Genomic DNA, 12,818 nt, shown 5'->3' with positions numbered 1-12,818 from the left:
AGTAATTAGAAACGGACCCGAGATAATATTTCAGAGTGTTATTATGATCTAATGCTGAATGGGGAGCGAAATAGAGAACCCGGCAGTTAAGAGCGCGTACAGTTAAACTTGAACTTAACTTGGTCACGCGAGAATCTCTTTTTTGGGGCCCGGAGAACGAATATATAGGGGACTCCGGAAGGCCCCAACTTACAGTCGCTCGGAGATCGGCGAGGAAATCACACAAATCAAATTTAGCGGACCTGTTGCCTCACATGGTGAAATAACTTAGTTTCCAGAACCCACTAAAGAACAAATTTTTGGAACACTGGCGTCAATTGAATGAGGGAAAAGGCTGCAGTTAATTTCACAACAGCTCAAGTGATTCGAGGACTTATATAAGGCGCAGATAATGGCTGGAAGAATAACTATCAACGGCATCAGCCATGAAGGTGTGTATGGGTGTGTGGGCAGTTAATTGCCTTTGGCTTGATGGGGGCTGTCATCTAAGATTGTATAGACTGGAACAACAGGGTCGAGAAATTATACTATGACATATCTAATAGTTTTGAGAAAAATGTCTGCTTTGTGTGCTGGGATATTAATAACAACCTTTATACCCAGAAAATTGCGTTGTTATTATATATTTTACGACGCTAATCATGATTATACCATAATAGCTTTTCTTCAATTCAGTTCCATTACTTCTGTAGTATTCTATTTGAACTTTGACTTTGTGTTAGTGAAAAACTAATTGGGCCTTAAGGAATGAACTTTGGAACCGAAAGCAGAAATTCCTTTGAAAGAAATGTACCCATAAGGTAAATAATAAACTTACAAGAACAGGTTTCTAAAAGAAAGAAGTATGTCATATTAAACCTACATATTATTTTCATGTCTATTCCATTTCGTGTGTCCAGATTTATCAAGTAAACAATACCTTAAGCTAAAAAAAATATGGTAAATAGTAGTAATTATGAATGTATATAAATGTATAGAGCCCAAAAGTTGGACAAGTGATTATTTTGTGAATGGGGATGTGGGGGAAATTCGGTACGACATTGTGACGCTGTTGAGCAACCTGATAAGATAACACCGCACCTGTATATAACCTCTGATTCCCCTCGATCTTTTTCCCCTTCTCAGTTAATCTGGCTGCCCTGCCGGCGGATATCTCGCTGAACACGTTTATCCGTGAGTACGCCGGATTGACGGGCACGAAGTTCATGTGCCAGGAGGGCGGATGCGGAGTCTGCGTGTGCACCCTGAGCGGACTTCATCCGGAGACCGGCGAGCCGCGCACCTGGGCGGTCAACTCGTGCCTCACCCTGCTGAACACCTGTTTGGGTCTGGAGGTGACCACCACCGAGGGATTGGGCAACAAGCGGACCGGCTACCATGCCATCCAGCAGCGACTGGCCAAAATGAACGGCACCCAGTGCGGCTACTGCTCGCCGGGAATCGTGATGAACATGTACGGCCTGCTGAAGTCCAAGGGCGGCAAGGTCACCATGGAGGAGGTGGAGAACTCCTTCGGTGGCAACATTTGCCGCTGCACCGGCTACCGTCCCATTCTGGATGCCATGAAGTCCTTTGCCGTGGACAGCAACATCCCGGTGCCGGCTGAGTGCCAGGACATCGAGGATCTGAGCACCAAGCAGTGTCCCAAGACGGGTCAAGCCTGCTCCGGAAGTTGCAAGAAGCAGCAGCCGAAGGGCAGTCAGCTGTATCCGGACGGAAGTCGCTGGAGTTGGCCGGAGAATCTGGGAGATCTCTTTGGTGCCCTGCAAGGAGCTGTCAAGGAGAAGTTGCCCTACATGCTGGTGGCTGGAAACACAGCCCACGGAGTCTACAGACGTCGCCAGGATATCAAGGCATTCATCGATGTCTCTGGCTTGGCGGAGCTCAAGGGTCATAAGCTGAGTGCGGATAAGTCCTCCTTAACCCTTGGAGCTAATTTGAGTCTCAGTGAGACCATGGAACTCTGCCGTCAGCTGGAGAACACCCAGGGATTCGAGTATCTGTCGCAGGTTTGGCAACATCTCGATTGGATCGCCAATGTTCCAGTGCGCAATGTAAGTCAAATCGGAGTGGTCTTATCGATTGAAAGCCCTCGGGTCTTATCTAATCGGACCCCCGTGAAAACACCTTGAGTGTCTCTTGTTTATCAATTCGTTTCGCATTAACCCAGGCCGGCACCTTGGCGGGCAACCTGGCCATCAAGCACGCCCATCCCGAGTTCCCCTCGGACGTCTTCATCGTTCTGGAGGCCCTCGATGCCAAGGTGATTGTCCAGGAGTCAGTGGACAAGCAGGAGACCGTGAGCCTGGCCAGCTTCCTCAAGGGATCCATCGAGGGAAAGATCATCCGTGGACTGGTGCTGTCCGCTTATCCCAAGAACCGCTTTGCTTTTGACTCTTACAAGGTGAGTGTTTACCACAATTTCCACAAAGTAGTGAAGAGCGATATCATTTCTTATCAGTAATTGTGCATTCAAGGGTTAGATAATAGTCAGACATTCCTAATGACTTGTAAATATTCGTATATGCGCTTTATTAAACTGAAAGAAGCTGATATTATATTTTAATACTCGACTACTAGATATAAAATTAGAAGCCATTTTTTTTTATTTAAAATATTTTTTTATTAATGCAGGATGTGTAGACTTATTTTATTGGTAGGCATTATAAGTCAATAATTTAATATATTGTTACTGTTGAGAAATTTAAATTATTATTAAGCTTATATCTTTAACTTATTATTTTATTACTGCATGCTATTTTTTTTGGTATTTAAGTTGCTTGGCATTGTTTGAGCTTGATTGTCAATGCAAATAACTAGACAAAAAGTGAAACAAACAAAGTTCTTTATTTCTCTGATCATAGTTTAAATTTCTAAATCAAGATCCCTTGTACAATATATATATTTTTAGTCTGACGATCACCTTGTTCAGATTTCATTCTTAATTACCTACAAATTTGCTAATCTCACAATATTTTTTTTATTTTTAAAGAACTTAGAATTAATCATATATTCTCTATAACATTGTCTGTTTATAAATATTTTTTAAAATATTTTTTTCTGCTCAGATCATGCCGCGTGCCCAAAATGCCCATGCCTACGTGAATGCCGCCTTCCTCGTGGAATTCTCTCCGGACTCCAAGGTTAAATCAGCCCGCATTTGCTTCGGAGGAATCCATCCCGAGTTCGTTCATGCCACGGCGATTGAAAAGCTGATCGTGGGCAAGAATCCCTTCGAGAACGGATTGGTGGAGAAGGCCTTCGGACAGCTGGCCACTCTGCTCGAACCAGATCACGTTCTCCCGGATGCCTCTCCCATCTACCGTCGCAAGTTGGCCTGTGGTCTCTTCTACAAGTTCCTCCTGAAGACAGCTGTCCAGCGAAAGCAGGGATTGGCCAGTCAGTTCGCGACTGGAGGTTCCCTCCTCCAACGGCCCGTTTCCAGTGGCAAGCAGATCTTCGAGACCTTCCAGGAACACTATCCCGTGACCAAGGCCACCGAGAAGCACGAGGGTCTGATCCAGTGCTCCGGCGAAGCCACCTACTCCAACGACTTGCCCACCCAGCACAACCAGGTTTGGGCGGCCTTTGTCACGGCCAAGAAGGTGGGTGCTAAGGTCACCAATGTGGATACTCAGGCTGCTCTTGCTTTGCCCGGAGTGGTGGCCTACCTGGATGCCAAGGATATTCCCGGACCCAACTACATTGGACCCAAGATCCGCGACGATTTCTTCTTCCCGCAGGACGAAGAGATCTTCGCCACTGGCGAGATCAAGTTCTATGGCCAGCCGGTGGGCCTGATCCTGGCCAACTCCAATGCCCTGGCCAATCGCGCCGCCGAGTTCGTAAAACTGAGCTACGAGGGCGAAGCAAAGGAGCTGCTGCCCAGTCTGAAACATGTCCTGGAGAAGGCTGGCCCCCAAGTTGGCAAGACCAAGCGGTTCGAGCAGAAGGTCAAGTCCTCCATCGACGTCCTCGACCTGGAGGAACCCTTCGATGTGAGCTCCTCCGGCCAACTGGACATGGGTCTGCAGTACCACTACTACATGGAACCCCAGACCACCGTGGTTCTTCCATTCGAGGGAGGATTGCAGGTGTACGCAGCCACCCAGTGGATGGACCTCACCCAGGACATCATCGCCAATGTGCTGAACCTGAAGAGCAATGAAGTCCAGGTGAAGACCCGTCGCATTGGAGGAGGATATGGTGGCAAGGCCACCCGGTGCAACTTGGCCGCCGCTGCTGCTGCTGTGGCTGCCCACAAGTTGAACCGACCCGTGCGGTTTGTCCAGTCGCTGGAGTCCATCATGACCACATTGGGTAAACGGTGGGCCTTCCACTGCGACTACGACTTCTTTGTCCAGAAGTCCGGAAAGATCTCGGGAATCGTGAGCCGATTCTACGAGGACGCCGGCTACCTGTCCAACGAATCGCCCATTGGCCACACCGTGATGCTCTCCAAGAATTGCTACGAGTTCAGCGACAACTACAAGCTGGATGGCTTCCTGGTCTACACGGACTCCCCGACCAATACTCCGTGCCGTGCTCCTGGCTCCGTGGAGGGCATCGCCATGATGGAGAGCATCATCGAGCACATCGCCTTCGAGACCGGACAGGATCCAGCGGATGTTCGCTTTGCCAACTTGCTGCCCGCCCACAAAATGGGCGACATGATGCCGCGCTTCCTCGAGAGCACCAAGTACCGGGAACGCAAGGCGGCCACCATTGCCCACAACAAGGAGAACCGCTGGCACAAGCGCGGACTGGGTCTGTGCATCATGGAGTACCAGATCGGATACTTCGGACAGTTCCCGGCCACCGTGGCCATTTACCACAGCGACGGCACCGTCGTGGTCTCCCACGGAGGCATTGAAATGGGTCAAGGTGAGTGTTTTTAATTGAACATTTAAAGTAGCAATTATTGGTAGGAGGAAAGGACTTATTGTGCTTCAGAAATAACCATTTCCGACCATATAAGTCTTACATTAGAAGTCAGGAATATCCACCGAGAAGATCTAGACATGCTCTTTTTTCCATCATTAGCAATTAGTTACCAGCAAAGCTTTCTTCTTAAAAATTATTAATTAAAATTAATTAAAATGTATCCTCCATTTTTGATGGTTTTTAGAATTTTTTGTAATTGTAATTTGTGTACTGAAAGTTAACAAGCTATTTATTTAATAATCACACCACTTTAAAGAAAGCTGATTGTAAATCCATAAGCAGAGTGTCATACAAAAAGTTAAGGAGTTCTTCTGTAGCATTATTTATTTATTCCAATCTTATCCCTTTTTTTTTTTCTACTAGGCATGAACACCAAGATCTCGCAGGTCGTCGGCCACACTCTCGGTATTCCGATGGAGCAGGTGCGCATCGAGGCGAGTGACACCATCAACGGAGCCAACTCCATGGTCACCGGAGGAGCGGTGGGCAGTGAAACGCTCTGCTTTGCGGTTCGCAAGGCCTGCGAGACCCTCAACCAGCGATTGGCGCCAGTGCGCGAGGAGACCAAACCGCAGAACTGGCACGACCTGATCAAGGAGGCCTACAACCGCAAGATCAACCTGATCGCCAGCGATCAGTGCAAGCAGGGCGACATGGATCCCTACTCCGTTTGCGGGCTCTGCCTCACCGAAGTGGAGTTGGATGTGCTCACGGGTAACTACATTGTGGGACGCGTGGACATCCTGGAGGACACTGGCGAGAGTCTGAATCCCAATGTGGACATTGGCCAGATCGAGGGCGCCTTCATAATGGGATTGGGCTACTGGACCAGCGAGCAGGTCATCGCGGATCCCCTGACCGGCGAGTGCCTCACGAATCGCACTTGGACGTATAAGCCGCCAGGAGCGAAGGACATACCCGCGGATCTGCGCATCGAACTGCTGCCCAAGAGTCCCAACAAGGCGGGCTTCATGAGGTCCAAGGGTGAGTTAGGATAACCTTACTTGAGGCTCAACTAATAAGAAATCCTTCCCTGTTTTTTAGCTACTGGTGAGCCTGCCATCTGTTTGTCCGTCGCCGTGGCCTTTGCCCTCCAGCAGGCTCTTCAGTCGGCTCGCGACGACGCCGGCGTGCCCAAATCCTGGGTGACCCTCACCGCACCGATGACCCCCGAGCACCTGGTCCTCCACTCGGGCACCGATCCCAGCCAGTTCAAGCTGAACTAAGGATGAGGAGGAGGAGGAGTGTGTATTCTGTAGTCCAGACCGTGAGACACGGCACGTGGCCGCGATGGAAATGGTCCGATAGGCACGCCAAGATAACCTGCACTTACACCCCCACTTAACCTGAATGTAGAATGTAGCAGACACTGTGTTGTGTGCACAATAAATTAAAAACTTATCCAGCGCTTAATCCAAATGACATTCATTTGGCCAGGGTCAACAGGAACGGTACGGAGCTCCAGGCACTAGCCATTTACATTTTTCCGGGCTCTTTTTAACGCTTAACACCTCAACACCAAAGGAAAACCCTGGACACTCCCCGCGCCGAGCTCTTCATTAATTTCAACATAAATTGTTGTATAGAAATTTTATGCCACGCGAAGCGTTAAGTGCGAGTTGGCCAAGAAGAGGAGCGAAACAGGAAGCGGGAAAGGGGGAGGAGGTGGAAGAAGCAGAAAAGGGGAGGGAGTTGCCTTGCGGTTGTGGCAAAAGGACAGGCGACTCTAATGGATTTTTCAAATATCACCAACTGCTGTGCTCTTAATGAGCACATCCCTAACGACATTGTTCGATTGACACACTCCACTCCAGTTGATACCCGCTCATTAATAATAATATCCACTCGAAATATTTAACAAGCTAGAGTTTGACGAGGCTTTTCGTCGAACTTCTTATTTACAGCTTATAGGTTTTGTTTCCATTTCAAGAATAGGGTTTGCATGATAAATATTTTAAATAATTTTACCCAGAAAACATATGGCTTTCTCACAATTACAAAACTATTCTTTAGAAAAGGTCTGGAAACTGTAACTTTATTAGATTAAATATCTGGAACTTTACTTGAACTAGTTTGTTTTGGCACACCTTCATGAAAGCACATTCTAAAAAGTCCAGCTTTTCTTTCCAGAAGAAACTGATATCCTAAGTTCCTAGGCAATAAAAAGTCGTAGATTTCTTTGCATACACTTCAGTTATTGTACAAAAATGGATCTAAAATGGTTAATACTCGTGGCGTTCCTAATGCTTCAATTTGGAGGAAGCCAACCCATTGACTACTGCAAGTTGCCCTACTGCGGAACAAATAACCTAGCTTGCGACAATCCTTCTGTAAGTGGAAAACATAGACCATTTTCACTTGTCAAATAATTTTTCATATCAGAAATTCAGTGAGATATGTCCTCCGAATGCCAGAACTCTTGCCATGTCGCCGTATCGAACTGTACTATTACATTACTTCAACGACTTTCGAAATATTACGGCAAGTGGCGGGCACAAATATCTGGAAGCCGCGGCATCCCGAATGTCCCGACTGAGTTACTCCACCGAGTTGGAGAACTTAGCCCGTTTGGCTGTCATTACATGCTCTCCCCACAAGTTTTGCCTTAGTTCGCCGGAGTTTTACTATGTGGGCACTAACCTTTATGGCACCTACTACTTGGGAAACTTGAATGACATGGAAGATCTAGAACTGATGCTAAGGTCTATCCGGGACTGGACAAGCTATGCGGATTATGTCAATATGAAAATGGCTCTTCACATGCCGATTACTTTGGAAAATAGGTTCGGTTCAATTGCATTGCTTAAGTACTGCATATGTTTACTTTGTTTGGTAACTTCTTCCAGTGGAATTGCTAAGGCTTTACTCCTAATGACAGATCGTAATACCCACGTGGGTTGCTCAGCGATGCGTTTCACATTGAACTCGGCACACTGTTTCATGTTCGTGTGCGCATTCAGTACAGATCTTTTTGTGGAGAGACCCATTTACCGGATGTCTAGTCGACCAGGAACCGCCTGTGAAAAGCTAGATCCAACTTATTCAGCCCTTTGTGCCGAAGGAGAGAATTACGCCAACAATAGGGAGGTACCAAATGCAGTGGTCTTCCAACTTCCCCTCGACATCTCCGTTGGCCGACAGCCGTACATTCCCGCCATGCAGACGGAGCTTTAAGTAAACTTTTAAATTCCCACCACAAAAATGTGTTCTAAAATAGTTGCTGTTTCCCCCCCAACATTTTTTCAAGGGTGCTGATGGCCAGACAAAAAGGACACGCCCCTGGATGCCCAAACAAAATCAGCGCACAAAAACAAATAGTTAACACCCAGACGCGAAGGAAGAGAAGTGGCGGCAGAAAGCAGACATTTCAGGACAACCTCGATAATCACAGGACACATTTGCATATAAACACGCTTCCGGGCTGATGTCCTTCGCATGCAAATGAAAACATTAGCGAGGCACACGCGCATCCGCATTCGCGTTCGCATCCGAATCCGCATCTGCGAGATGCAGATACAGATACAGTTACAGATACAAATGACATTCGTCGCTGTTGCTGCTGGTGCCGCTGTCGCCTCTTCCCTGCTTAAATATATATTTCAATTAAAATTTTACACACGAATAAATGCAAAGCCACGCCCAGCACATTAGATTCCCCTTCCCTCTGGCAGCTCCGCCAAATCCCAGTCGGAGTCCCCATTTCCCCCCGCCTTTCGGATGATGCTCCTCTGGCAGTGTCCAACTTGTGTCGCTTGTTTATGAGCGTCTGAAGGCCACGGGAGCAGACAGCAGACACGGACTTGCCCATAAAATGGTGCAAGCCAACTGGGGTGGCATGGGATTCAGATAGGGATGTGGATGCAGATGCGGATACTGAAAGGGCACAGGGATCAGGGCGCCAATGGAGCATGCTGCTGAATGTCCACGGAATTATTCAAAAGTTTCACCAATGGCGGATCCCAGGGAACGAAGAGTTTGGCATTCTGACAAGATGAACTGGTTGTTCCGGGAAGGCCAATCAAGAACCGAAGGGTTGGGCCAAAATCAACATAAACTGCTTAGGGAATGTGCATGTGGAATATCGCTTAGGGAATTAAATTTGTAGTTTTGGAATTTAAGTCAAGAAAGCGATTTAATAATATTTTGATGCCAGCAAAGAGCTCTTAGCCCAGCTGTCTTGTCAAACAATTCCCATTCTAGTCCGGCAGTCTCTCAATCCGCCATTATAAAGGGTTTCCATTTCCATTTCCATTTCGAGTCGAGAGCAGACCGGAGTCAACCATGAACTTGAACTTGCGACTGTAATAATAATAATAATGCAGATCCCGACTTGCAACTCCTCTCCACTTTCAGCTGGTGCTGGGCAGCTTTTATTTCTTTTTCATAGCCGGCGCATCCTCATTTCTGTCTGTCCCCGCCTGTCTGCGACCATTGTCTGGCTTGCATTTCAAATTCTAAGCAAATTTGTCGACCCTGCCAAGGGAGTGGGCTCCTCGTTCAAGGGTGTGGGCAGGCGCAACATTTTATGAGCGTGCCCGCGATGCAGCGACTCAGATATGACCAAACGAACGTCTGCTTGGCGGGAACTGCGCCGCCCGCCCCACTACGACTGCTCCAGTTTCCAGGGCGACCTTTTCAATGGGTTTTGCCTTGCACTCACAGAAAAATCAGAGAACTAACAAAATGTATTTTATTTAAGAAGGATGAAGCCGTGGGGATGTAGTTCTGTCCTGCTCAAAAAGATTGTGAAGAACGAATAAATAAAATTTTTAATGGAATATTTAAATATTTAAATTACAAACAACCTTTTTTAAGATTTTTTCTTAATATTTCTATAAACATTAAAAGTCCCTAGCTAACAATTTGGTTCATTGATAAAAATATATTATCAAATCTTAAATTATGTTTATCCCTTCAAATCTTAAATTATGTTTATCCCTTGAAACAAAGTAATTACAACCTGCCTTAAAAATTTTAAAGAATTACTCCAAACAAATCCACAAAAATATATATAAATTTATGAGGTAAACTTAAATGATTTCAAATTAAATAATTATTGAAAAATATGTTCTTTTTATTTTAATCTCTTTTTCGGTCAGTGTGGGTGGTCTGCTGGTGGTCTGCAATGGTGTTGCGTCTGCTGGTGGCACACAAAGATGTCCCGGTGTGATTTATCGCCGCCAGAGCCGGGATAATGGCCACGTATTATAATATCTGGCGCGCCCACAGGGCGTATGCTTATCGGAGCCGACACCGTCGACAAGGACGGCGATGTGGCCGTCAAGGTCTAGACTCTAGACTCCTGCGGTGCAGCTGGTGGCAGCGCCAAGGATTTCGCCCTCTTCCTTGCAGTTTCATTTGCATTTCCCGAGAGCGGAAAACTGCATGCAGTTTATTAAATAGGAACGGCTCGGGAAAAAAGAGGTGGCGAAGAATTAAGTACATCATTTTGGGATGGCTTGATTGTCGGCTGCTTTTGGCGCATATCCTGTGGGTAGGACATCCATACTCTCGCATTCTCGGATTTTATGCCGCAGCAAGCGTCTTCTTCTGCGACTCCTTCTCCTTTTCCTCGGCAGCTTAAATCGTGAGCCAAATACATAAAATCTACGCATGCATGTCTGTATCCTTTGCCGCAGCCTTTTCCACTTAATGCCGACTGCATTGTGCCCGTACACACATGTGTATTCGAGTACGAGTGCGAGTATGTATGGCTCTGCTTTGTGTGTATTTGATATCATTAAAATTTTGAGCTCGCCTCTGCAGTGCCAAAGCAGCCAAAGAAGTAGAAGTAGAAGGAGCAGTGGCAGCAGCAGCTTGTCCTTGCCATTGGTCCTTGCTATTGTCCCTTGGTCTCTTCCCGGGAATCCGGGAAGCCGGGACCCCGATCCTTCGAGCGTCTGGCCAAACATGAATAGCAAAGTCTGGCAGTCTCCCCGAAAAAAGGAACGAAAACTATGCATTTATGATATGTATTTTCAAGTTTATTTGTTCAACGGACTTTTCACTGCTCGAGCGGGTTAAAATATTTCTGCATGTATGCACAAGTTCTGGGAATTAGGAGGAATTCAGATTGAATAAGGGGATGGGTCGATGTTCGAGCTTTTCCCTGCCATGGCCTTAAAGTTTGTTTAACGTTTAAAATGTGAAAATACGAAATACGTGTGGCTTTCGTTTAACAATCCCTCAAAGACCAAGAAAAAGGCAATATGCAGAAAGTGAAGTTTAATTAAATTTAAATCCAAATGGGACTTAATATCCAGTCTCTTCGTTCATAATTAAAAAATACGCAATATCCGATTTTTCAATAACCAAACCAAACCGAACCGAAGCGAGCTGGAAGTGGGAAATCCAGAGAAGCAGAAGCAAAAAGAATTGACGTCCTGTTCACGGCCACGGCCATCGCAGGATCCCTCTGCCAGGACGACGGGAATCCGATTCGGACGAGTGCGACTGATAGGCGACGACAAGGACACCGACTGCCAGTTGCAAAGGACAAGCGGGCGTAACTCAATCTGGGGACGTGCAAAAAGGAATATCCAACTCCGACCAAACGCACTGCCGCAGGACAATGATAGCAGAATGTGCTCAGTCCCACCAAAAAAGTGCTGTAAAAACTCACACAAAATAAAACCAATCTGGTGGCCATTTGCTTACATACCCTGTATGAAATTGAGTAATACAAATATATGTTTTTAGGTGAAGTTATAGTTTAAGTTAAAGAATTTAATGTTTATTTCTGGTTTTTGACAAGTTAAAAGGGTTATCCATAAATATTAGTATTGATTTCTACAATTATTATGCAGCTTAGCTTTGTTCTTTATTTTCCAGATAAACTGTTTTAAGTTTATTTTCAAGGCATGAGTTTGTGTACCTTTGTGGATGCATAACTAAAGTTTTTTTTATAATATCTACATCTATCAAGAATTAAGGGGCACCCGCAATTCCATATGCAAGACATCTTCACTAAGCCGCATCAATTGTTTTTCTTTTTGCTCGGCTTTCTGAGTAAATTAAAAAGTAAATTTCTGCGCAGAGGACGCATCTTCTGGCCCAGCCAATAATTCAATCAATTTATTTGCACTTTAATGCAGCAATTGGTGGCAGGATGGTGTTACTCGGGGGCGAAGGTACTGCACACGCCATGACCGTAAAGCGTTCGCCGGCCGGCGGAGAAAGCGAGAATAAAAATGAAATCAATTATGTTGAAACTTTTTTGAGCGCCAATACCGCTGGCTATGTTGTAATTAATACAAAATGCTCTGGCCTGAGACCGGCAAGGGGAAAGTGGGGAAAAGTGGCAGGGGGAAAGTGGAGGGAGAAGGGCGGGGGAGGGAGAAAGAAATGGGGGATCGTTATAGCCGGGGGCATGCCAAAAGTTGAGTCTTTGCCGCAGTGCCGTTGCCCGAAACTCAATTTGATAAAAATTTCATTTACAATTGCCGACGCCATCGTGGCATCCCCCTCATCCCCTTCCCGTTTTCTCGGATGTGGGAGTGGACAGTTGGCCAGGACTCGCACGATTCGCAGGACTCCGGCTCGCCTCTGCCAATTGTTGTGTTTATTAATTTAATTTGACAGTCGCGAGTCCCTCGCACGTTGCCACTTCGCCTTGGGCCATTTGCAGCCATACAGCAGCTGTGGACGCTTGTGGTTTTCCAAAAGGTTTTAAAGGGGGACTTTTAGATGGTTTTTCACAAAGGTTTGGAAAGGGAACTGTTCAACGAAGGGGTGCGAAATCGGTGGGGGAAATGGCAACCATTTTCGGTGCCTGCTGCGGTTAGTTTTTGTATTTGTAAGGGATACAGAGGGATTCAGTTAAAGGCATGAGTCGTTTATTCAATATCCGTTAACCATTCAATCCATCGATTTGC

At 46.3% G+C, this 12,818-nt stretch overlaps 2 protein-coding genes across 2 annotated transcripts; both read left to right on the top strand.

Moving 5' to 3' along the window:
* Positions 1 to 183: 183 nt before the first annotated feature.
* Positions 184 to 6,357, top strand: LOC108097528 (probable aldehyde oxidase gad-3). Its single transcript, XM_017199876.2, has 6 exons — positions 184 to 431; positions 1,126 to 2,054; positions 2,171 to 2,404; positions 3,069 to 4,884; positions 5,308 to 5,928; positions 5,989 to 6,357. Exons 1-6 carry the CDS (start codon positions 392 to 394, stop codon positions 6,168 to 6,170), a joined length of 3,822 nt encoding a protein of 1,273 aa, XP_017055365.1. The 5' UTR covers positions 184 to 391; the 3' UTR covers positions 6,171 to 6,357.
* Positions 6,358 to 7,151: 794 nt separating this feature from the next.
* On the top strand, positions 7,152 to 8,589 carry LOC108096275 (allergen Tab y 5.0101). The gene is made up of 4 exons (XM_017197739.1): positions 7,152 to 7,274; positions 7,327 to 7,727; positions 7,791 to 8,118; positions 8,192 to 8,589. Exons 1-3 carry the CDS (start codon positions 7,152 to 7,154, stop codon positions 8,116 to 8,118), a joined length of 852 nt encoding a protein of 283 aa, XP_017053228.1. The 3' UTR covers positions 8,192 to 8,589.
* Positions 8,590 to 12,818: the final 4,229 nt, after the last annotated feature.

The sequence above is a fragment of the Drosophila ficusphila genome, unplaced genomic scaffold, assembly GCF_018152265.1.
Source record: "Drosophila ficusphila isolate 14025-0441.05 unplaced genomic scaffold, ASM1815226v1 contig_791, whole genome shotgun sequence".
Taxonomy (NCBI): domain Eukaryota; kingdom Metazoa; phylum Arthropoda; class Insecta; order Diptera; family Drosophilidae; genus Drosophila; species Drosophila ficusphila.
This window is presented reverse-complemented; position numbering and strand designations above follow the sequence as displayed.

What these genes read in the sequence shown, in the direction of transcription:
- LOC108097528 (XM_017199876.2), top strand. Translation starts at nt 392, where the DNA reads ATGGCTGGAAGAATAACTATCAACGGCATCAGCCATGAAG. An exon ending in AGGCATTGAAATGGGTCAAG is followed by an intron (nt 4,885 to 5,307) that starts GTGAGTGTTTTT and finishes TTTTTCTACTAG; the next exon opens with GCATGAACACCAAGATCTCG. An exon ending in GGGCTTCATGAGGTCCAAGG is followed by an intron (nt 5,929 to 5,988) that starts GTGAGTTAGGAT and finishes CCTGTTTTTTAG; the next exon opens with CTACTGGTGAGCCTGCCATC.
- LOC108096275 (XM_017197739.1), top strand. Translation starts at nt 7,152, where the DNA reads ATGGATCTAAAATGGTTAATACTCGTGGCGTTCCTAATGCTTCAATTT. An exon ending in TAGCTTGCGACAATCCTTCT is followed by an intron (nt 7,275 to 7,326) that starts GTAAGTGGAAAA and finishes TTTTCATATCAG; the next exon opens with AAATTCAGTGAGATATGTCC. An exon ending in CCGATTACTTTGGAAAATAG is followed by an intron (nt 7,728 to 7,790) that starts GTTCGGTTCAAT and finishes AACTTCTTCCAG; the next exon opens with TGGAATTGCTAAGGCTTTAC.